Source organism: Diplotaxodon limnothrissa, linkage group LG10 (genome assembly GCF_057381915.1).
Source record: "Diplotaxodon limnothrissa isolate DT_005_m linkage group LG10, D_limnothrissa_male_GT1.1, whole genome shotgun sequence".
NCBI lineage: Eukaryota > Metazoa > Chordata > Actinopteri > Cichliformes > Cichlidae > Diplotaxodon > Diplotaxodon limnothrissa.
In genome coordinates this window covers 10,770,799-10,796,522 of record NC_140605.1, presented here as the reverse complement: position 1 = coordinate 10,796,522, position 25,724 = coordinate 10,770,799, and the positions used below count along the sequence as shown (strand labels likewise).

General features: G+C 39.0%; 1 protein-coding gene across 4 annotated transcripts; it reads right to left on the bottom strand.

The window, feature by feature from the left end:
• Positions 1–1,686: 1,686 nt before the first annotated feature.
• Positions 1,687–23,815, bottom strand: kcnip1b (Kv channel interacting protein 1 b). 4 transcript variants are annotated; one of them, XM_085363495.1, is made up of 8 exons: positions 23,728–23,815; positions 4,776–4,900; positions 3,562–3,661; positions 3,409–3,479; positions 3,209–3,316; positions 3,015–3,119; positions 2,495–2,557; positions 1,687–1,734 (listed from the first exon to the last, which is right to left on the bottom strand). In XM_085363495.1, the coding sequence occupies exons 1-8, from the start codon at positions 23,813–23,815 to the stop codon at positions 1,687–1,689; spliced, it is 708 nt and encodes a 235-aa protein (XP_085219621.1). The 4 variants fall into 4 exon arrangements, with proteins under 4 accessions (XP_085219621.1, XP_085219622.1, XP_085219623.1 ...); XM_085363496.1 differs by having other exon boundaries at positions 3,562–3,631; XM_085363497.1 differs by lacking the exon at positions 23,728–23,815 and adding an exon at positions 11,832–11,889 and having other exon boundaries at positions 3,562–3,631.
• Between the last annotated feature and the right edge of the window lie 1,909 nt (positions 23,816–25,724).

Below are 25,724 nucleotides of genomic sequence, written 5' to 3'. Positions count from 1 at the left end.
TCAGGAGGCCCAGCTAGGGCCGTAACAATACTCATTAAATTTTTCAGTGACTCCTTAGAGCCTGCCCTGTGTTTTTGTGCTCTTCACTCATCTGTTTAGGTTTCTGCTCTAATAATTATTACATTTTTTAATAGCATACAAAAATATAGGCACACCAGTATAAAGTAGCACACCACTCAAATTTAAGAATGGACACATTTATTCATATGGCTTAGAATGAACCTGTTGGTGAGATTTAATAATCTGATTCCAAAATAAGATCTCCAAGACCTGAGGCTGCGATGTCACACGGTCGCACGGTGCAGAAAAAAGAGCCTCTCTAATGACTGCTAAAAAGAACAGCAATTAATATTTTAGTGCCTAAACTACGATAGTCTTGTGAGTTTTCTATTATGGTGGCGCATTTAAATACACCACGAGTCACAGGAAACCTTCAGTGGGCTACTGCTACAGAAAAAAACCCTATTTTCGGTGTACCATGTACGTCAGTGTGACATCACTGTCCTCGTTTAAATGGAGGACACAGTGCCAAATGTTCATTATTACAAATGGAGCTGTCCTCAGTGTCATATCACATTCCAAAGCTGACATTCAGCGGTTTTCCCTGCAAGATTATCAGAAGCTTTCTCAGTTCTTTGCTGGAATGGACCAGCAGCAAAATCTTGCTTTTTCTGACACAGTGATGTCTTTTGGACAAAACTTCTTCTGTGGCATCGCTGTCTCCATTTGAGAGTCACATCCCGATTACTTGTCATCTGTGCAAATGAACATCTAATAAGCCTCTTCGTCAACATCTTTGATTTGCGGGCATTTCATAATTCTGTTTAAAATTTATTCCTGTTCGTTTTTCAATCTTTTTAAAAAAAACATTTTTGACAATACACCAATTTGACCACAAGCCGAAAAGCAGCAGATGAAAACATGAAAAAAAGAATGAATTGGTTTCTTTTTCACTAAAAAAAGAAAAGAAAAGATAAGCACACACACACCATGTAAGACCCAGGAAATGTGCTGCTTTAAAATTATTTGACTTGTACTGTAAGTTTTGGACAGACGAGCATAACACAGACTCAGCACACAAGCGACATCCAGGCCAGCACAAATTTACAAGGGTCACCGCATCAGTGAAACCAACGTACAACGTTTGCGGTATCTCATATCTGTCAACCGCAAGATGGATGGGACACAAGTATAGATTTACTTATGGTCAAATCTGTCAAAAAAATTGGAAATAAAACAAGCATGCAATCATACTTTGGCAAAAAAACAAACAAACCCCAACTGCTTCTTGGCAAAAAAGAAAATAAAACGATCAGCTTCTTGAGCACATTGCCCTTCGCTGGTCAGGAGCAGCCTCATAATGGATGAGCAGCTTTATCTTTAACAGGCCAATCTTCATGTCTTCATGACAGAACAGAGACGAATGTGTTAAAATCCATGTCTGTCACATCAGTCACTTTGTGTTGTGTGTCGAAACTCGTCAGGAGCACTAAAGAGCATCCCAGTCCAGTCCCTTCATACAAGTCATTGTGGGGGATTCAGCCTATATCCTGACCACAGCTGGATAAAACAGGAGGAGGAGGAGGAGGAGAGACTGGATGTACTGCACATATGCATCCACACACACGCACTCACATTCAGCCCTCTCATTTTTCCATGTGGTTGTCTCCACCCTCTCCGCTTGTTCTACATCACGTTTTCAAACAGCTGCATGGATCTCATCATAGTTTCATCCTGTTGAGAAATAAGACAAATGGTGTATGGAATTATTTTGAATACCTGTGTCTGTGAAATGAAATCATCTGATGGATTGTGGTTTTTCTTATGCTTGACTTTTGACATAAAAAAATTTAAGTAATGGTGAAATTATGTAGGCCTATTTACACTTTACACTATTTACACTATTAACACTGCATGTATTCAGGCTAATATACACCACTGAGTCCTTCTCTAAAAAAGGGCCAGATTTAACAATGTCTGTGAATCTGGATTAAAAAAAAGTGTTTAAAGTTTTTATAACATGTATAGTGCCATCTTGCACCAGTACATAACATGATGTCAGTGCGTTAGTTGGTTGCTGCTGATCGCTAATATAATTTAATGTAAGTCTAACTACTAAAAGAACCAATAACTCAATAGAAAACAAAGAAACAAAATCTAAAAAGCAATCTAAAAGAGTCACTTTAGTTTTATGTTTAAATAACAGAGGATATACTGTTCACATTCACTCTTTCAAACAGTAAGTGGCTTTTAATTGTTAGCTAGCTGCAATGAAATGGGAAAATCCACCTGTTAGCCGTAATGTTAGCGTTCGTAGACCACTTTATGAATGAGGACTGTGTGGAGGAGAGGCTGTTTGAGTCAGGTGTAGTGGTGGTTTCACGACTAGAATAACAAGCTTAAGTAAGAAACTAGTTGCTTTTTTATGCATATTATATTTTAATTCTTTAAAATATAATTCATTTGACAAAAACACATGAAGAAGAATACTGACCTCTTGGCAGGCTACAATGAACTCCTCCAAAGTCACCACGCCATCTTTGTTCTTATCCATTTTCTGTAGAGAAAAAGTTATTTTTATTTTGTTGATTCTGTTCTGGTGGCATTGCCTTGCATCCTAACCCTAATGAAACAATCTAATAATGACTACAAAGCTGCTATAAACCAACAAAGGTTTCTTGGGAAGTTACGGGGTTATGACAAGAGACATTAAAAGTCTGCTTTCCTTTCATAATGTGTAAACACTAGGGTTTATAAACCTTACGAGACTGAAAAATGTAGTTAAGTTGAAAGTGTGAAAAAAACTCCATAAAGGGAGTTGATCCAATTTAAACAAATAGTATGGCTTGTTGTCTGTAATTTTGTAGTAATCTGTAAATCTGTAAATTTTATTGTCAATTCTTACTGTCATTTAATGGTCGGGCATTGCACAGCAATAAGCATTTCACCAAACATCATACTGTGTATGGTTGTGTGTGTGACAAATAAAATTTGAATTTGAATTTGAAATGAACCTGAAAAAAGGCATCCACATGCTGCTGTGGAACGTCTCCCTTCAGTGCAGGGTAGGTGTACTTGCCCATCATGTCATATATGGCCCTCACAATCTCAGTCATTTCCTGCAAGAACAGGAGATTCATGTCATGCTTAGACAAAGATTTGAGATAACAAATAATATCCAGTTAAAACTGTAACAACACAGTCTCACCTCTCTGTTTATGTATCCATCTCTGTTGATGTCATACAGGTGAAACGTCCACTCCAGCTTTTCCCTTAGTGTTCCCCTCAGCAGAATAGATAGTCCCATTACAAAATCCTGTCCAAAATAGATCAGGGAAGTGGGAAAGCATAAATTAAAAAAAGAGCAGAAAATTAAAGAAATAACTAACATTTTGTCCATTTTTGTACCTTAAACTTTATGGAACCATTGTTTGCAGTGTCAAAAGCGTTGAACAGATAATGCGCATACATGCTTGCATCTGTAACACACATGGAAGAAAAGTGTAAAAAAAAGAAAAGCTTCATAGTGCAATAAAAAAGATTAAAAACTGTGTACTTTACCTCCATGAGGAAAGAACTGTGCATAAATGTGTTTAAAAGTCTCCTCATTCACAACTCCACTTGGACATTCCTGTGGAAGAAATGAGACTCTACAGTTATTCTACTCAATGAAAATTTGGTTGTCTGATGATGTGATGCACACATATACTATATTGCCAAAAGTATTCACTTGTCTGCCTTCACATGCATATGTACATAACTGACATCTCATTTTTAATCCATGGCATTTAATATTATGTAGCAATAGCAACTTAAACTCTTCTGGAAGGGTTTTCAACAAGACTTAGGAGTGTGTTTATGGGAAGGTTTGACCATTCTTTCCAGAAGTGCAATTGTGAGGTCAGACACTGATGTTGGATGAGGAGGCCTGGCTTGAATTCTTTGCTCTAATTCATCCCAAAGGTGTTCTGGCAGGTTGAGATTAGGCTGAGATACAGACCAGTCAAGTTCTTCTACAACAAACTTGCTCAGTCTTGTCTTTATGGACTTTGCTTTGCGCACTGGTGCGCAGTCATGTTGAAACAGAAAAGGTCATCCCCAAACTGTTCCCACAACACTGAGTTTCTTTCACTGAAACAAAAAGGATGAGCCCCACTCCTGAAACCCCCTCCCCCGCAAACTTTACACCTGGCACAATGCAGTCAGACAAGTACTGCTCTCCTGGCAACCGCCAAACCCAGTATTATCCATTGGATTGGAGAAGCACGATTTCTCAGTCCAAAGAACATGAAGCGCTTTGTGTGCTTTACTTGAGCAAAGGCCACATGAAGCACATGTGCAGCTGATTCCACAGAAAATTAGCGACCTCTGCTCAATATGCACCTCAGTCTTGCTGACCCCACTCTCTAATTTTATGCGGCTTACCACTTAATGAGTTGCTGTCATTCCCAATCTCTTCCATTTTGTCATAGTACCACTAGCAGTTAACTGTGAAATATTTAGTAGTGAGGAAATTTCACAACTGGACATTTTGCACAGTACCAGAGCTCCTGAGAGCAACTCATTCTTTCACAAATATTTTTAGAAGCCGTCTGCATGCCTATGTGCTTGATGCTATACACCTGTGGCCATGGAAGTGATTGAAACACTTCAATGCCTCAGTGATTTAGAGAGGTGTAACAATACTTAGAATGGAATAGAACAGAGTTTGGGCAATATAGTGCATTTTAGTATGACTGCATTTTTTAAAATAACAATATCTGGTGTGTGCTTACATTTTTAAAACCACGATAGAGGATCTGCAGTTCCTGCTTGGTGAAGTTTGTTTGGGCTTCGAGTTGCTCAAGTCCTTCTGGTCTGTGGCACACCATCGTCATCTCAAGCTCATCATCTGTTTTATCTACAGGGAAGGGTAAGAGAGAGGCAGTTTAAAAAAAGAAGATGTATGTGAGCCTCAACATTTACACGCTGTCTGTTTAACAGTATGTCCCACTCAGGATTTAGAAATATGATGGCTTTTAAATACAGGAAAGAGATGACTCAGCGAAGCTTGAAAATGTTAAGTCTGCAACGAATGTTGTGGGATCAAAGAGAATAAAAAAGTGCTTCTCGGAGTGAAGCAGAAGAAAAATAAGGGAGGATGAGGGAAAAAGAGAACAAAGGAAGGATTTGTGGAGAACTTCATCTACTTGACAAATTAGGTTTCCCCTTAGGAGCTGAAGCATTTTATTAATGGCAACATGGTGCTCAGTGCCCAGTCCTGTGGAGATGGATGGTGGTTAATGATCTGAAGAGATGCTGCTGTGGGCAAGTGTTTGTCACTGTGACTATCTCATGCTACAGGGCAGCGGCTTTACAAACATGGACAAATATCCAGAAGAAAACTCCCAGTGGCTGTTGTGGGCCCCGGTGAAGAAAAATCTGAAGTCCGACGCTTTGTGTGAGGTATAGAGATGGCCTATTTACAAAGGGTGGTCTGTGGCTTGAAATGCATTGTTGAGACTGCAGGTATTATTAGATGATATGTCCTTGAATGAATTGTTTTGACATAAAAGTGTGGACAAAGCACACTATCAATTCCCAGAATTTCTCAATCACCTATGTTATTAACTTGAAAAACACACACGTGAGAACAAATAAGCTTCCTAATGGATTCAGACTCAGTTCAGATGATTAGACACGAAGAAAAGGAGATTAACATGACTACATTGTTCTTCTTCTTTTTTTTGGATGGTAGTGATGACTCATTCATTTCAGCCCATTCATGAGTGGTGTCAGGATTAATCCTCAACAATGAAACTGTATCAAGTAGCATACATCATTATGCCAGAGGCCATTGTGATTTAAATTTTAAACAGGAAACAGGAGAAGAGGCACAGCTATAGAACTGCCTGCAGCCACATTCTCGGTCGTAACAGGTGCAATCTTCATTTAAGTCCCACCTACACCAGGGGGGAAAGCAATTACCGGCTCTTCATTGACTTTTGAGTGGGAGAGACGATCCTTGTCAATTCTGTCTGCTAGTGAAAAATAGAAAACTTACTTAAACGTTCTGTGTGAAATGGACTGCAGACTGATTACAGAACCCAGAATAGGTTTTTATGAATTTCTAAACTGAAAAACTGTGACTTTAAGGAGAAATAAACTTCTAGGAAAATCCCGTGACTAGGAAATGTAGTGAAACTGTGGGATCCTAACAGTCATATACGGAATATGTCAAATAAGTCGATAATGCCAAAATTCCAGCTTATGTCCATACCATAAGCTAAGCAGGGTCAGGCCTGGTTAGTAGTTGGATATGCAATGTGTTAGTTAGTGCTGTTGCCTCATAGGAAAAAGGTTCTGGTTCAAATCCACCATTTAGCCAGGGCCTTTCTGTGTGCTGATTGCATTTTATCCCTTTGTTTGTCTGGGTTCTCTCTGGCTTCTCCCACAATCCAAAGACATCCAGTTAGTGGGGTCAGGTTAATTGGTGCTTCTAAATTTCCCATAGGTGTTAGTGAGAATATTGTCTTTCTGTCTGTGTTAGTTCGGTGACAGACTGAGAACCTGACCATGGTGCACCCTGCCTTTTGCCCTTGGATGGCTAGGATAGGCTCCAAGCTCCCTCACAACCCTGAATTAAATAAATGAAAAGATGGATGGATGTCAGTTTTAGTCCACTACATTTCTGCAAAATGAGGTAACAAACTTTCAGAACGCTGTAACATTACTATGCATGTAAGTGCTTTAGCTAACAACAGTGGCTTGCTACTGTTGTTAGCTAAAAGTTTTTATTTAGTTTTTATCTTTTTTATTCTCTAGTGTCAGAAAGGAGAATTATTCATGGTATGTTCATTGGTAGAGGAAGATTGAAAAGCTGTTGGCCAATCAGTGTGCACTTTCACAGTGAGATCCCACCCTTGCTTGTCACTTCCAGTTTCAAACAACATGATGGTGAGACCAAAAATGCTCATCTCAAGGCTTAAAAATGGATGTCTCCGAAGGTACACCCATCTGCTACGCTGTTTAGTATTTCTAATAGATAGCTAACATTAATTTTATAATAGCTATGTAGATACAAGGTGCTAAAAAAGTCCTAGATTAACAAGCTAAATCTAACATTTTAGTCAGCTAGTTGCACTTGTATGGGCAAGCCAGAGGGCGATGGCACGATATGGCAGCCTCGCTTCTGTCAGTCTTCCCCAGGGCAGCTGTGGCTACAACTGTAGCTGCCTCCACCAGTGTATGAATGTGAGAGTGAATGAATAGTGGTATTGTAAAGCGCTTTGGGTGCCTTGAAAAGCGCTATATAAATCCAATCCATTATTATTATTATTATTATTGTATAAGCATGCCAGCTTTCTTTTTATTATTGTGATGCTAACTTTATTCTCCTGTATTTTCTCCTTTGTTTCATTTAGTAAAAACATGCACTAAAGGTTTAAATACTGCTTACATCTGGACAGGATGGTTGACACAGCTATAAAAACCGTTAGGGAGTAGTCATTTCAATGAGATTTTCCACATGCTTGGGAAACTATAGCAATAAAATGTTCACTAGAGACACACATGTTGCCTCTTACCCCAATCTGCCACTTTTACATGGCCTATTTGTCAGTGGTGAGATAGCATGGTGTCCATTACCATGCAAACATATAATGCGTTACTTTCTCTCAATCTCCCTTCCATCTTCCCCTGAGCTCCAGTTCCAACCCACTGACTCATGTTGTCATGGAGATAGATAGCCATAATAAATGTGAGCAGTGGTGGTATACTGGATCAACCATTTTTTAAAGGTGTCAAACACAATTTGTACATATATTTTCCCTGTGACTAAAAGTCTCTCGGTTACATGAAAACAGAAAGACAAAGGTGCTGTTAAGACTCCACCTATGTGGACTAATCTTTCCTGTGGGCTGATTTCTCTTTCCTGTTAATGTGACAGTGTGATTAGAAACAGATGAAATGGAATGAGGGTGATGAAAAGGCAGAGGTGTTGATTAGAGAAAGCTGAGACAGGACTGGGAGGAGAGGAAGGAAGAGGTGGCAGAGCGTGAAGAAAAACAAGAGACAAGAAGGAGAACAGCAAAGGGCAAAATGGGAAAACACAGAATAACACCGAGAAGAAACGAGAGCTGAACTGGGCTCAGAAGCACAGTCAGCAAAAGAATATGTTGCCTGAGGGTTTCAAAAACCTGTTGAATATATCATATCATATAACAGAATTATTTGATCGCAGAGTAAGACTCAGACAAAGAAATGCTGCAGACTTTTGCAGTGAGTCTTGTTATAAATGGTGCAACAACTGCTCTGCATGTGATCACTTATTAGCATGTAATGGAAGAAGGTGGGAGACGCTGAAATGGTGCTGATAATTGAAAGTGCGTGTACATGCTTTCTTACGCAGTCAGTGGCAAACACTGCAGCACTAATGAAAATGAAGGTCATGTAGAAGTCTATGGGAAAATTACTCTTGGTTTTCCTTATAAATTTATGGTCTTAATCACTAGTTTCAAGTCATAGTTGAATCTAACATTATCTATCACATCATCTTGTAAAGTATGTCCTATAGGCTGATGTTATATTTTGATTAGGAAGTTACTACCATATGAGTGTGCAGTGTCCCTCAGATCTGCCTCCTTCTCATCACATCTGGTTTTGGAAACACCAAGATCAAGGCAGACACTTTTTACAGTTCTGCATGCTTTGACTTTGGCATGATCTTGCTTTCTTCTTCCCTTTTTTCTTCTTTCGTCCTCTTAACTTCACGGAAGCAGCCGACTGCCCAAACAGCTAGCCTTGTTCCAAATATAATCATCCTACCAGTTTATCTAAAGCCTGCTACTTATGAGATTATATCTGGTTTCTTTAATCCAGCAGCCTTCTGGTGTCTGTAGCCATGAGGACAAAAGTTGAAGAAGTCACTGAGCCGGGTCAAAATCATAGTCCCCTACGTGATTCCTCACAAAACCCACAGCAGGCTGTTTGGTTTTGCTTTGTACAAAAGCTGACTGGGCTTTGGAAGTGCTGAATGCTGCAGGAAGAGTGAGGAGAACTGTTTCCCCTACCGTATTGTGTGGACAAGCCCCCCCAATCCTAAGAACACATTTTGACCTGAATGTTTTTCTTGATTTGCGACAGCAATCTCTCTGCATGTTTCAAAGTTTTGTTGAAAGTTTATACAGGACCTTTTTCAAGACAAACCAGGTATAGCACAGATTGGCTATACTGGTCAAATATATACCAGTTATATTAGGGCATTAGAGAGATAAAAACAACAAGCCCTCTTCCTCTTAAAATAAGTTATATGATTTTGTGTATATACACTGAACAAAAATATAAACGCAACACTTTTGTTTTTGCTCCCATTCCCCATGGGATGGACGTAGAGACCTAAAATTCATTCCCGATACACAATATAACCATCCCTCCCAAACAGTGGTCACAAATCAGTCCAAATGTGTGGTAGTGGGCACATCTGCTATATTGAGATAATCCATCCCACCTCACAGGTGTGCCACATCAGGATGCTCTTCTGACATCATGAGTAGTGCACAGGTGTACCTCAGACTGCCCACAACAAAAGGCCACCCTGGAATGTGCAGTTTTGTCTCACAGCAAAATGCCACAGATGCCACAAGCAATGAGGGAGCGTGCAATTGGCATGCTGACAGCAGGAATGTCAACCAGATCTGTCGCCCGTGCATTGAATGTTCATTTCTCAACCATAAGCCGTCTCCACAGGCGTTTCAGAGAATGTGGCAGCACATCCAACCGGCCTCACAACCGCAGACCTCGTGTAACCACACCAGCCCAGGACCTCCACATCCAGCAGGTTCACCTCCAAGATCGTCTGAGACCAGCCACCCAGACAGCTGCTGGAACAATTGGTTTGCACAACCAAACAATTTCTGCACAAACTGTCAGAAACCGTCTCAGGGACGCTCAACTGCATGCCCGTCGTCCTCATCGGGGTCTTGACCTGACTCCAGCTCGTCGCCGTAACAGACTTGTGTGGGCAAATGCTCACATTCGATGGCGTCTGGCACGTTGGAGAGGTGTGCGCTTCACGGATGAATCATGGTTCACATTGTTCAGGGCAGATGGCAGCTGAGAATGTCCCAGTTCTTGCATGGCCAGCATACTCACCGGACATGTCACCCATTGAGCATGTTCGGGATGTGCTTGACCGGCGTATACGACAGCGTGTACCAGTTCCCACGAATATCCAACAACCTCGCACAGCCATTGAAGTGGAGTGGACCAACATTCCACAGGCCACAATTGACAATCTGATAGACTCCATGCGACGATGTGTTGCACTGCATGAGGCAAATGGTGGTCACACCAGATACTGACCGGTTCTGGGTCCCCAGACCCCCAATAGCACAAAAAACTGCACATTCCAGGGTGGCCTTTTGTTGTGGGCAGTCTGAGGTACACCTGTGCACTACTCATGATGTCAGATCAGCATCCTGATGTGGCACACCTGTGAGGTGGGATGGATTATCTCAATATAGCAGATGTGTCCACTACCACACATTTGGACTGATTTGTGACCACTGTTTGGGAGGGATGGTTATATTGTGTATCTGGAATGAATTTTAGGTCTCTACGTCCATCCCATGGGGAATGGGAGCAAAAACAAAAGTGTTGCGTTTATATTTTTGTTCAGTGTATATATATATATATATATATATATATATATATATATATATATATATATATATATAGCATTTATGCATACTCAGTGATGAGCAGTATTGCTAGAACAAGCTATATTTTGTATCCTACTTGTAGCTTACCTCTGAGTCTCATTTCTTGTGTGGCTGTGGTCCCTGTTTATCCCCTACAGGATCAGACTTTATCTGTCCTATCTTACATACCTCCTCACAGCTGGCACCACAACGCATTTTTTAACAGACCACTTACTTCGAGCTAAAAACAATCCCTAGATGACCTGCTTTGCTGAAAGGTCATTTAAAGGCTCTTATCAAAACACAGACAAGCGGTTTCATCCTATCTGCATTTAAAGCATTACCCTCATACCGTGGGGCATTTCATCAATGTCTTTTTAAAAAGTCATTATTTTGCTGCCTTTTCATGGTTCTAATCTCGATCTCCCGCTGCCATAAATTCATCATTCAACCTGGTGGAGTATGCGCTCACACTCTCCCTTTATGCCCCTACAACCCAGTCTCCATGACAACAGGCTTTTCAAGCATAAGGCCAGGGAGAGGTATGATATGTGAGCTGCGTGTTAATTCAAGTGCCCAAAACCTCGCTCCCTCCGTGTTTCTGTTTCGCTCACTCACTGGCGCGTTCGATGGGCATGCACCAAACACACACAGGCATAATTACAGAGACAGAGCAGTGATTTTGCTCTGTTATTTTCAAGGACATCTTTCTTCCATCCTGTTGTCTCTAAATCATTATCTCCGCACAAGTGCTGTACCTCGTCACTGAACGTGAGTAAGAGATGCTTCACCCTCCACAATACTGCTGCCACTTCTAGAAGTAAACATTGTAGATTTCTGTTTGAGAAAACAGAATCAGCACTACTGGCTTTTCATTAAACCTATGTAACATTTCCACGATTCATTATCCACTTTTTTTTTCCCTTTAACTTCATAGTTCAATTAATTAAATCACTTGGCAAAAACAGGGTGAAAGCATAAAGTCTCTTTGCATTGGATAAGCAAAGAAAATAACTAAAACAAAGACATATCATGATTGGCAGCTGGTGTACAAACACTACGATCTTAGTGTTACTGTCAGTTTGGTCTAGCTTTCTGTTGCTCTTTTTGTCTCGTCTCCATCTCTTCTCTTTGTGACTAACATCGACGTACCTCTAGATGGTCTCCGCTGTTTGGTTTGCATGGTCAAAGTGCCCACCACTGCACCCATGTTGTCACTGTGGAAGCCAGGCCGGCCAAAACAACCCAGAGAGTAATAGTCCCTCTATTTACTTCACGATTTTGTCAGCCTGTCGTCCCGTCGCTGCCTCCCTCCACGGCTCTGTACCTTACAGGATTTTTTTTTTGCCCCTGTCAAGTCCTTTCACTGGGTCCAGATCTGTCACGGGGGGACGCTTCTCCTCTTTGAGCTGACTCTCTTGAATTTCTGATCCCTGTCTCCAAAGACACACACACACACTCACACGCACAAGCTGCTCCTGCCTCTTTGCGCCACTCCCTCTGTTCTGTGCCTCACTCTACTCATCTGTCAGCCTTTACCCCCCCACTCTTTCGAGCTCCCTGCCTCCTCATGCCCTTGTGGTATTGTAGAGTGGTGTAGTCACTAATAACGCTTACTGACATGTGAAGTGTGTGCATTTAAAGCACACACGTGTATTTTCTCAACCCAGTGGTTACTACTCCAAATGAGCAATTTGCTCCCTGAAGTGTGTACCATAATGAGGATGTAGCTATATGTAAGACTGCCCACTTGGGATGGCATTTGTGCATGCCTATGTTAACTCACCACAGGATAAAGGAGCACATCTTTTTCTCTATCTAGAAAGAATTAAAGTTAATTGTGAGATTTTGAAGAAATATTTTTAGAAAAAAAAACAAATCAAATGTGCTACAAACAAGAACATTTGTATTAAACGGTGCCAACGAATCTTCACAGAGTGGACTGCGTGTAACGTGGGATGGAAAGCTGTGGGGGTGAGTGATGCTTGTTTTCCTTCAAACTCAGAAAATAAAGCAGGGTTGCTGGATTGCAGCACAAACAGCACAAGCAACAAAAAATAGCTAATCAGTAAAGCGTAAAATTTAGATTTCACTGTGGATTTCTGCAGGAGAATTCAAATGGTCTAAGTTTATGGAAGCTACTTGAAGGGCAGTTAGCTCAGTCTTTGTAAGCTGCTTGTAAAAACATTGAGATACACACAGAAAAAATGTGAATGATATTGCATCCAATCAAATATTCTACTGGCGGCCGACCAAAAAATGTATTGCCTTTGTCTCGCTCCTTGTTTGTGTATGTGTGTGTCTGTGTTTGTGCACGCGAGGTTCAGAAAACCCTCTCACACTTTAAAAAATTCATTGAGGGCCATTTTTTCAGTGCTGTTTCAGCTTTCTTGTTTCTTGAAAGTTGACGTCTATATGTTCTGTTCTGAGTATTAAAAACAAGATCCATGAGCAAAAATGATAATAATGATGATCAAATCCACACTGTATGGGAGTACAGATTATTTTTTACAACCTAACTCTGGAGCCTGACCCTAGATCAGCTGTGCAGTTCAGTTTCTTTGTGTGGGTAGTGCTGAGAAAAAGAACTTAACATGGACTAAATAATTAAACATGAAGTCATGCATAATTCTAAAATAATTTAAACTTCTCTCAACTTAGATATTATCTGAAGTTAGATGGATGTAGCCGCTGGATCTGAAAAGTGAAGCAAATTTAAGGATTTTTTCTTAAGGTTAGAAAAGGTCAACTATTTTGGCTCCAAAAATAAGTCTGATTGCATGCCGGTCAATGAGAAAACGACCCTACTGCTTACTTTACAACCCCAGTAACCAGATTAGTAGCCCCAGCTTTTAGAGAATCCACAGTGATGTATGTTTTGTAAACTGTGATCTAATTTTGAGTAAAATAGATGATCATCATTGTATAGTCAATAAGATAAGTGACTGTATAGTGAATGGGGGTTATCAAGATCTACTGCTTACTTGATGTCTGAAATCAATAAAGCCAAGATGGTGAGAGCTGAGCGAGGGGCATTCTGCAAAACATTAAGGACCATCATGTTTTATATCAAGTGTCTGTCCTAAATTTTTCTTGTATCCCAGTTTCATCCATTCAAATATAGTCCCTCTGTATAGTGACTTTCATGTAATGATTTCTCTGCCTTCTTCAATGCAGTAGTATTTATTTTTCCTTCTTGGATAATTCAGGAAGCATAAAGAATTTGTAAACTGTGTCACAGATGTTTCTAACTCGTTTATAATCTTCACCAAAAATAACCTGCTTGACATACAGACAGTCACACTCACACACTTGCGATGGGAAATTAAGTATTCCGATTACTAAATAACCCGGTGTAATCCCTGTGACAGATGTTTGCCATCTGGAACAGTCTTAGTGCACCATATCACCCTGCACTATGACAGACATTCAAGGACGCTGCATTGCAGTCTGGCTTCATAATCTCTTCAAAATCTTTTCTCTAATTCACATACAACCCCTTCTACAAACAGTGGGAAGGACACACTTGGACCTTGTACACTAATCAGCCATTATTTATGATTTTATCAGTCATGTTGTTTTCCATTGCTACTTTGGTTAGTGTTTTTTTTAAAATAAAAATATGAGATGAGAGAGGTGTTATCTTTGGTTCTGAAACACAGCTGACACAACTGTTTGCTCTTTCTTGCATAGTCAGTATGCCCTGAGCAAAGCAAGAGGCACATTTGTGCACTGCCTATACTGTGTGTTTAGATTTAGTTGCTCCTGGTTCCAGTAAAAAAATCCCTTTATGCTTTTGGAAAATTACACGATTCCCTTATGAAAAACCCAACATACAGGCAGCAAAACCAAGAGATAAGTATACACACCCCTGCATCTGGTCTCTAAGATTGGAATAGAGTCCAGCCTGACATCCAGAACTAACCTGGGCATTGAGTTGCATCCCACTATATCTAGCCAGTACTTCTCAACTGCAAGAGCTCAAGCTCCTAACTCTACGGTGAGGTAATATTCCATGCCCCAACAACCACTTTCAACAGCTGGGGTTTGACCTGCCAGGGGCTCTGCCCTTGACCGCCACACAGCATACACACATTGCAGCCCAACATGGGCCAGTCCTCTTGTGGATTCATCAGATATCAGACATGCTGTAGGGATTTGGTGCATTGTGTGCTCGGTGGCTGGTTAAAATAACACATTCACAAGAAATCCTGTAATTTGAATGCAAATAATGATAGTGCACATGAAAGACTGTTCTTTTCACTGCCACATGTCCTTTTATTTCCCAAAGTGTTTCATTGCTCCATCTGCTTTTGGTATTCTGTATGAATGCATGCTCATGCACGCATTAAAGGCAGCTCATCGTTATCATTAAACTCCTCTTACTACTTCCTCTAACAGTTATTTCAACCTGCAATTGCCATGTAAATCAAGTGAACCAAATGATGATTGGACAGGAATCACTTTCCCTCCAGTGGGCTGAGACAGCAGTTTCAGACCTCATGTGGCTTTCTAGTCTGACTATGCAAGAACTTGCATCTTTAAATTATGTCGTCTCGTCTTCTTTCTTTAACCTGACATTCAGTTGTGTCCTTTTTAGAGCTACTACTGAGATAGGAATTATTACACAACAGCTTTTGAAGCTAGTATAGCAGCTTTCTGGAAAAAATGGGGACATTCCTGGAGTTTGTGGTGCTTTTCACTGTCAAGTAAATTTGTGTATATTAATTACTTTTGTTTCTTATGAAATACAAAATCAAATAAACTAAACATAAATGGGTAATATATATTTTACTGTTAATACAACTACATACTACTTATTATTAATGCCATTATTAATATAATAAGCTGAATTACAATGATTCTTTAGGATTCCATAAGGAACGTTTTAATAGAATAATCTCAGGAAGCCATCTCATATGATTTCAAAGTAAGTATGTTTATTTTTTTATATATGATAATACAAATGTTTAAAAGGAGATACTTTTAAAATTAAATCCTATCTTCAAAATGTACGACTCTTATGAAAATTAAGAATTAGAAATGCATTTGTTGTAAAGTAAAATTAAATGGATGGATGGACCTGTACACCTGCAGTACCTTCATGGCCCACCAGATGCCATCAGCTTACACCTTGGGAATCACTGATTTAATGCGTCATATAAAGATTAATTGGATGGTATCATTTTCAAGGTTTGACTGATGATTAAAGCTTGTTTTTATTGTAATAACTATTTATTAATATAAGAATACAAATTTAAGCTTTAACTTTTAAAGATTTAAGAAAAACTAAGCCTGAAGACTGTGTCTTATTAGAAAGCTGTGGCTCAACCTTTGTGTGTATCTGTGACAATATGATGCTAATTGTAATCCAAACACTGAGACTGGAGTCACTTATCTGTAATGAATGCTATATAACAAATCTCAGTAACATTTGAAAATTGTTAACAAATTCACAGTATGGTGAATAAAATGTTAAGCATCTAGATTTAAGTGTCATTGTTTGTTGTCAGATGTGATAACAAAGATCAGATTGGAAATAATAAACTAAAATACATGATACAATTATTATTGATGAAGACTATTTATCATATGTACTAAATTTGAAAGCGTTTTTATTAATTGTGGTTATTATTATGCATTCACCATTAATGAAGCTGCTTTGGCTTTCATCACATCTTTTTGATTTACCTGTATTTGATGACTTTTGAATCTTTAGGCGAATACCCACAGCTCCCCTTTTTGCCACTTTGAAATGTGTATTAAGTTATCTGTGAGTGCAAAATGATGCTTTATTTCAGGAGGCTAGATAATAATAATAATAATACTAAAAAAAAAACCCGAAAATGCATCAAGCATCTTGAAAACAGACTGTCACAAATTTAGTGTGAATGTTCTTACAAAGTGTTTTTAACCCTGCAAGACAAAACCCATCAAAAATAGCCAGAAAATTCAGATTTTTTGGAACTGAGATGTTTAATAACCCCATAACAAAATCCACAAAAATCATTTTGCTATATCATGTTGTGTGAAATTATTATATATTTATTATATATTTTTTATATCACATTTGATACATTGGAGATTTTTGGCACCTTTTTGTTAACAACAATGTTAATTTTAGACAAAAAAAGAATTTTGTCCATAACGTTTTGAATTTATGGCAAGTATTGATCATGATACAAAGTGCATTAGAGGGTTAGGTTTTCTCAGCAGAGAACTCTAACACATGAGCTCAAGTTTCTAATGCTGTGGAGTTACCTGTTAAACGACAGATGGCAGCAGAGCGTAACAGTTCCTGATGCAAGCAGCAGCTCATGTCACCATTCAAAACAAGTTTTGCTCCCGATTTAATGCATCACATGCAAAAATCCTCAGGGAACTACTAAATATGAACATGAAAGAGGAATTCCACAGAAATGTGGCTGAGCAAACATAACCATACTGTTCGCTGGATCGAATAGCCATCTAACCATAGGAGATTCTGCATATAAATACCAAGTAGTAAAACAACGTGGCTGGACAGGAGTAATGGTGGGGCGAAACACGTACACACCCACGGAGGAGGAAAGAGCAAGAGATAAAAATAAATCTAGAAGAAGACGGTTACATAAAAGTATGTAGTGAGGTGATGTAAAAAATTAAAAGCAGAGACACACACTGTCAGCTCCAATCCACTGATTCTACAGTCACAAAAAAAGGGAAAGAATCAGAGGAGAAAGATTTTTTTTTTTTAAGGAAGATGGTTGTAAAACCGGAGCTTAATGCCAGATAACTCTTATGCGGGTTTTGAACAAAATAGATGCTACGTTAGAAGAGCTTGAGCCATAGATTTGAATCTAACTCTGCAGTGTGTGGTGACAGAACCACTGCTGCAAGGTTATGCTCTTAGAGGACACATGTGACTTGTAATAGTGAGAGACAGGTGCAGCATGAGGTCGGGTAGGAAAGGTTTCTGTCTTTACCTGCACTCTTCGTGTTTTCAGGACCTGGGTCTACACAAAAGACAGTATAAATCTATTGTGTTTGTTGAACCATGCATTTTTTATGTGCTTCCCCAGATGTGTCTCGTTTCCCGTATCTAAACAAAGATGATTGTCAGTTTGCATGATTGCATGATGTGAACTAAATTTTAAAAGTAGATGTTGAAGTTGTGATAAAGATAATCTTTACCTCATGAGTTTGAATATAATGGCAAATTTAATTTTATGGGTATAGTTTTCTAGGTCCATAGTAAGCTGTGGCTATAGTAAACTATAAACTCTGTAGTTTATTGTGTGAGTGTTGGCAAACAATTACAACAACAGACCTCATTGAAAACATGCTTACAGGGAAGAAGCTGCTTGCAAATGATCCATCCATCCTTCCATCTATCCATCCATTTCAGCTCCTACCTAGGGCCGTGGAATGGGTGGAGTCTATTCCATCTTTAAAAAAAAGACATGCAACCACAAACCCACCTACAGCCTACATCTACACGCTAACTGAATTTCAGGAAACATGATAGAGATGGATCATGAGCAAAGGATGGAAGTTTTAATTCTTCCAAGCAATCTAAAGGTGATTGTTTCGTAGGTACAAAACTTTGCTTGTTTACAAAAACAGCAGGGACATTTCAGACGCCTGCTTTAAGCAACAATGCCACAATTTTTATCTCGAAATAGAGGATATATATTTTCATGCAAATTGATGGGGTAGTGTTGAATCTATTTTTTTTACCATTCAGATCTGGGAGTGGTCTTGTGGTATTTAAGAAATGATATTGTTTTAATTGTGAAATTCTTTTAAATACATTCAACGTTAAAAACACAGACATTTTTTTCCTAAAGCTAAACTGTATGTCTGCTGTTGTGGTTAAACAACACATCAAAAAAAAGTTTGAAATAGTATTTGTTAAAAGTTGTCCTTAATAAAATTAAATCTGTGTGCTGTTCCAGTTTCCTTGTCAGTCATTCTGTCAAAGTCCCGTCAGTTCAAAAAGAGGTTTTTTCTTTACTTTGTCAGGTAATGCACAGCATCAGATTTCCCATTAGGTTTGACATTCAGATTCCCTGGATGTTGCACTACAACATCAGTACGTCACAGCAAAATATATATAACTCACTCAAAATATACCTCACAAGTCCCTCCCTTTGTCTGAGGCCTTTTAGCTGGTTTCTCACGTGCTGTAAAATTCGAAAAAGTTGCCTCTAGCTGAATGTTTGAGGCTGCACTCTGCCATCTTGCTTTTAAAATGTGCTGTGAGAGGTCACTGTCTCTTTTTATAACAACAGGGAGGACAGCCATTTTTAAATGTGCACTAACATGAATGCAAGGTCAGAGCAACTGTCAAAACACTGAAGCTACTAGTGCTACTCCTTTGTATCTTTACATGGAAACTATTTTTTTTATTTTACAAGGAAAGCACTATGTAAAGAGCATAAAGTACAATGTAATGTTAGAAACAGGAATAACAGTAAGTCAGCTGCAGCCCCGAGGCATATCATAACTACTGTATCCTCACTTGGTTTGCAATGTTTAAAGGTCTGAGGATGAATATGCATGCTGCTGAACTTAATAAGACTTAAGGCATAAGACTAAAGATAAGACAGTTCATTTTTGTCTATAGTGTATGCAAGGAAAAATGCAAAAAACAACATAGAATATAGCTGTTAAAATAGCTCTAAATAGCTTGCTTGTGTGTTAATGTTTATGAGAACATATGTGCATGTTTTCATGTCTTCATCCGTGCATACTTTAGCATGCGGTCTTCCTCTGCCGCAATCTGGAAGCAAGTGCTTGTGAAATCTGATTAGAATTAAACTGTGCAGAGGAAGGGCTCAAAGCTAAACAAGACATTGTTACTTCATGCTGTAACCGCACATTACAAGATCAACCCCCTCCATGTAAGCACCAAAATCAAATTAATACCTATGATGTTTAAAACTTTGAATAATGTTTGTTATCATTCCTCCTGTGACCCTGAATTGGATACGTGGAAGAAATATTATGTTTGCCTGTGTTTTTGCATGGATGGATAGTTGTGCCTGTTCATCTTGAGCTATGGCAATGAGAAACTAACATTGTATAAATGTAAAAATTCCAAAGGTTTAAAACCCCCACTGTGGCATAAAATCATAGATTTATTAAATCCCCGTTTAGACCACTTAAATGTATTTTGACCAGTGGCTCTTAATTAACTCTGTGACATTTAATTATGAAGCTAAATGAAGACTCGGCCCTTATGCTGCCCAATGCGCACGCATCTTAACTTTAAGTCAGTAAAGGTCAGCGAAGCACAATAGAACATTTTGGACAGAAGCAACAAATGTCCAGATGCACAGTATCAAGCAAGTGGATGCTCAACATAATTTACATTACATTTGATCAGTTATGCATCCTTTAAGAATGCAAAGAAAAATATAACTAACGTCTACAAATAATGAGAGAACCAGATATCATCTTGATAACCAAGTCTGCTATAAACTGTAATCCTTCGTTCCTTTGGTAAAGGATTAGCTCCTAACCATAAAAAAGTAGGTTTGGGATTGTTTCAGTCAAATAGCTACGTTATGCGATTGTGTTGCATGACCTAGATAGTCAGCCTACTCACTGCCATGAGTTGGTTGGATAATTTTTAGAATAGCTCAGCGGCTGACTAAAACACCAGTTTATATCACATAGGTTCATGCTACAAAGGATTTACATACTATTTTTTCTTCTTTTTTTTTTAACATTGCAGATGAAAAAACACTGGACAAACACTGCACATGTAACAGAGTAAGTAAGATTTTGGTTAGTTCATTATTATAAACCTAAGCCTGGCTGGATTCCTGCTTAATTCAATGAAAAACATTGAGCTTGTTGCTCCTGTAAATGCATATTTGCATTTGTAACACAAGCTGTGGGAAATGTGTCAACAGATTCATCCTTCATTATGCATGATAGTAGCTGTTTATGTGTAAAAACGTACAATTCAGGCATCATGCTGTCATTGTCAGTTTGTTGACAGTATCTGATGTGTTTCTCAGTTTGCAAGTTTCTTTCTTTGCCCTGTGAAAAATCAATTTCTCAGAGTGCTTATGGCTGCAAATAATTTAGAGGTAGATAGTAAGAGTATCCAAATGCTTCTAGATGGAAAAGTAAAGAAGTGGTAAAAATACATAAATTTGGAATTTGTGGCCCACAGCGAGTGTTAAAATGAAGCGCTGCCTGCACCTGCACAAATATTTTATGCTCCATACATGTGCGTAGGGTGAATTTTAAATTTATATCAGACCACAGGTTCTTCTGAAAGTGAGAGCAGTACTGTGTTTGTGTGTGTTTTTTTAGTCGTGACATACTCGCAGCTGCACTCTGACATCGTGACTCAGCGTTTGATTTTTGCAGCTTAGGTGAAAAGTAACTTTTTAACTATAACTGAGAAAGGGGCAGAAAAAGCAAACAAGCACTAAAGCATGATGAATAGAAGAAGTTTAGAGTACACCACAGCCTCAGCCTGTGAGCTATGTGCAGATGAGAGTTAAATGACCTCATCATTTAACTCAAAGCCACTCAAAGCATGCATGTCATACAAGAAGGAGAATTTCCTGGCGTTTGTTTTACTTGTGTTTTTCTGCACATGTGAGTCTCTATAGCAAAGCTTACTAGATGTAGATGAAAATTAAAAGTATACAGATATGTCCAAATGAAATATTGACATATCTGAAATATCTTATTAGCTAAAGATAAGTCACATAATTTATGGAAGGTCAATTTTTTTTTGTAGGTGGTCCTCAATAATAACCAAAAATGTAATCATTTTTGGTTATTATCTCAAAATTTTGGGTTTGCAATCTCAAAATTTCAACTTTTTCCCTCAAATTCAAAAGGTTGATATACCTAACCCAACACCAACTGTTAACACATGTAGTACTGTAGTGACGTTTATGCTTCAGCACAGTAAGCTAACACAGTAAAAAACAGCATTTTTATGCAACCTATAAGAAACGCTAAATTAGTATCATTCAGGTTTTTTTGCAAGACACTTTACAAAAATGTAATTTAGCAACACATCATACATAGATCAAAGATTGAAGAATGATTTAAAAACAATGAAGAAATATATGACATGTAGGGCTTGAATGTGTAAGTTACATTTCTAGTGTATCAGTTCCCATGTTCCAGACAGTTACATAAAGCTGTGTGAATAAATAGCAACATTCAAAATGTTTGCATTATTTCCTTAACTTGGTTTGGTTTATCTGCTTTTACAGCTTTTATGCTTAGGTCATATTAATGCAGAAATTTAAACACAAAAAAAGTACAAGGGATTCATAAACTCTTTCCTGCAACTGTAGCAAAGCAAATGCTCTGTAATTTTTAAAGACACGATGACAGAACATGTGCCTCTTGCTTAATAGACCACACAATGGCTCAATCGTGGAATTCAAATTAAATCTATGTCAGAAAAACAATCCTATTACAGTCTTAATATGAACTTTCAGCGGAATGAATGATGGGATCATAATTTGACAGATTTCTGCTGCTAGGCTTGGACTAACAGGCACCCCTTTCTTTTCCTGTTTTTCACTCGGTGTGGATTTATGCCATCATTGCATTTCAATTCTGTGTTTTCTCTCCACCGCATTTTCTCATTGTACCTTTCTACAAGTATCTCTGGCTTCTTGGCTGTAAGTTTTGGATCTGCAGCTACTAGCCTCACCGACCTGCCCAGTATTGATTGCTTGTTGTTTCTCACTGCTCTTCTTTTCTCCTATAGGCCTTCTTATTCCAACACTTGAGCCTACAACCACTTTCACATACGCACTGCAGGCCTGAACCTTGTTAGGACTATGGCACCACATTTGGGTAGGTATTTGGCTATGCAGTGTGAAAGATTTAGGAAACCTGTGGTTGTATGCAACAAAACAAAACAAAACAAAACAAACCCCCCCACCAGGCTTAGCCAAATGGCTCAAACATCGCTTTTGCAGATTCTACGGGAAAGAATTGCAGACTTTCAGCTACATGCTGTAGCTGTTTTCTGTCACCAGGGGACAGTGTCACAAATAACTGATCTGTGGGCTACACACAGCGTCATCCGAGTTGTGCTGTCTCCTGAGCAGTCTATTCGGGCGGCTTCTTCACAACCCACACAAAGTATTTCCAGTAGTACGAAGCGAGCTATTTCCTGTTGTGTTTTGCATGTGGCTACTGAATTATGTTTCGTAGGTACGCTATAACCATAATCCTTTCTGAAACCCTGCACTATAACCTACAGCATAACCTACTCTGTAAGCTGATGTGTCCCTCCTCAGGAATGTTGCGACATATTGCATCGACTACACCTGCAATGTGATCTGTACTGTCACTTTGTCCTGCTCATTTCTGGATAATTCTTCTTCTGCCACCATTTTTGAAATAGACTGGAGCGAATGGATCAACACCATCGTCAGCTGATGTTTTGGTGGTGAAATTGCAGTGCAAATGGGGCTCACCGCGGCAACAGTATCTGTCGCTTTCATAAGCTATGTTAAAGGCTCTACGTTAAGTTTAACACAGACGTATAAATTATGCTTGAGAAAGGTAGAGGCAGTGGCAGATGGGTAGGCTTTCTTCAATATATCTTTAGGAATCTTTGAGCTTCTTTAATTAAAGCAAAACTGAGTGCTATTAGAAGGCAGCTGAAATCTGTCACTGATATAAAGTACAACAAACAGGATATCAGAAAACAGGGACACTTACTAGCAAATTATTTTAGATCAACTGCAGGAAGACAACATTAAGCTGATCAAAGCATTGCTTTGTAGGGGGCGAGAGAGAGAGTGGTGGTGGAAAATGTCCAACATCCATCCACTTTTTGCCAAGTGCTTGGTGACAGGGAATACTCATTTTTCTATATCAAGTAAAGTTTGGCCTAACTGTTCAAAGGCAATAATAAACTATCTTGTGATGTGTTGCCACATAAAGAAAAAGGAACTGAACTGAATTCACATGCATACACAGGAGTACCCATAAGACCTCACTGTATCTAAGTTAGCTAACACTCAAGAGGCTCAGAATACGTGAGTGCATCAGTACAAAGTACCTTTTGTGAGGGTTCCTGAGACCAATCTCTGCAGGGACTGGATTAATTTGAGCACCCCCTGTCTGCAGCGGCTGGTACAGCCAGCCATCCTGAGGTAGATGCAGTGGCAGATGGGTAGACTTTCTTCAATGTATCTCAAGGAATGTTTGAACTTAATGTTTCCCGTGATTGTTATCACAAAAACGAATCTGCTTCATGTGACATCATGAGGTCCTTCAAGCAGCTCCTTGTGAAGAAAAGGGATACGATTAAGCCTTTGCTCCACAGCTTATGTGCAAGACAATTTTACTTACAATATGCTTCCAAGCTGTCACACATTAGTACCTAAAGCACTCAGGCGTGTTCCACTCTCTCATTCAGAAAGGCATGCAGAAACACTCAAAAGAAAAACATACAAATATACACAAGCAGTACCCAAACAACTAGAAAATGTTCAACATTTCCTGTTCTCTGGCTTCAGACCTTTACGTTAAACTTTTTAAAAAGCAAAGTTGCTTTTCACAGACCAAAATAAGTGAGAAGATAAATAATTAAAAGGACTCTAAAAGTAGAACACAAAGCGCTTCGCCCCCCTGGAAGTTCTGTCGGTCCAAGAAAGAGCAGAAAACCTCATGCAGTGCTTCTTACCTCCTCTGTCAGTTTGTCTCATCACTTCTTTTCTTGTCCTCCACTTTCCTTTACCTTCTGTCCTGTTAGTTGTTCTGACTGTTGTCCCCTTGTATAATATTTTGGTGTAAGGTTTCCCTCTAAACTGCAGTGGGAACCCTGCGGCTGTGATCTGTCGAGGAGCTCTGCTCTGGTGCTCTCAGCAGATCTGTACTGCAGAGAGCGCCAGCAGCCACCACTATACCCACCCTGCCTCCTCGATGCTCCCTCCTCCTGTCTCACATTCTGCTCTTAGTCTGGTTGATGTGCTTTATCTTACCTTTTTCTTGATCCTGTATATTTGCACGATACACCAACTGGGCTGAATCAATCAAAAGAAACAAATAAAGGTTAAGCATGGTGGATTATAACTGGAGCACTAATTCAATGTATAAAAGGTTCCATACGGAGTTTCCAGATCCTCTCCATGTTGCAATAACAGAGCGCTTTATATTAAAGTGGGCACTCTTGGTCCTCTGCAGTTACACTCAGTGTATTAAAATGTAACCTTTTCCTAATAAAACATCAGGAATGTGTTTTAAAGCACACGTGTGCTTCATGAAGCCAAGACTTAAGCCTGGAATTTTAATTGTATGTGAAATACTATTATTTTGACCTTGCAAACAGCTGATTTATTTAATTCAGTTATTTGCATTGAGATTTTTGAATTATTAAAAAAGTGATGTTTTTTATTTAGCATAATAAAGTGTTTAAATATTATTATTATCATAAACCTTGTCGTACCCATTAAAGATTATTTTTTGGTGTAAACAGGTAGGAAGATGAGAAGATGATACTGTGCATTCGTGTGTTATAAGGTTTCCCAGAATGTATTCAATTAAATACCATGCAACCACATGAAACAAATGGAATAAAACTAAATTAGGAAATGACATTAAAATGTATAATGAAACAGCAGCTATACCAGAACACTATTACCTGATCACCTTCATCGTGTTCATCATTAACCAATATGGAGAGTAACATGCACAGACTGCATGCACATTTTTGTCACTTTCTTAATCAAACTTCTATCAGAAATGAGACTAAATCCTTGCTGAGACAGAACCACGCTCTGTGCCAAATTCACTTTCAAGCAAGCAACACACAGTAGTCTACTCTATCTCCAAATGACTCCAAAACAGGTTATGTAAGCCTGGGAGTTTGCTTTTGGAGACAGAGCTTTATGTTTCTCACTCCAGTGACCTGGGGAAATGCTCAGGGAGAGCATGACGCAGTACTTCCTCTGTCTGTGTTTCTCCCCCCCCATCCTGTCTCGTCTTTATTTAATGTTTACAGATTCTATTTATCTTCCAAGGTCAGTGGAATATTGTTGTGAGTCTCTGTCTGAT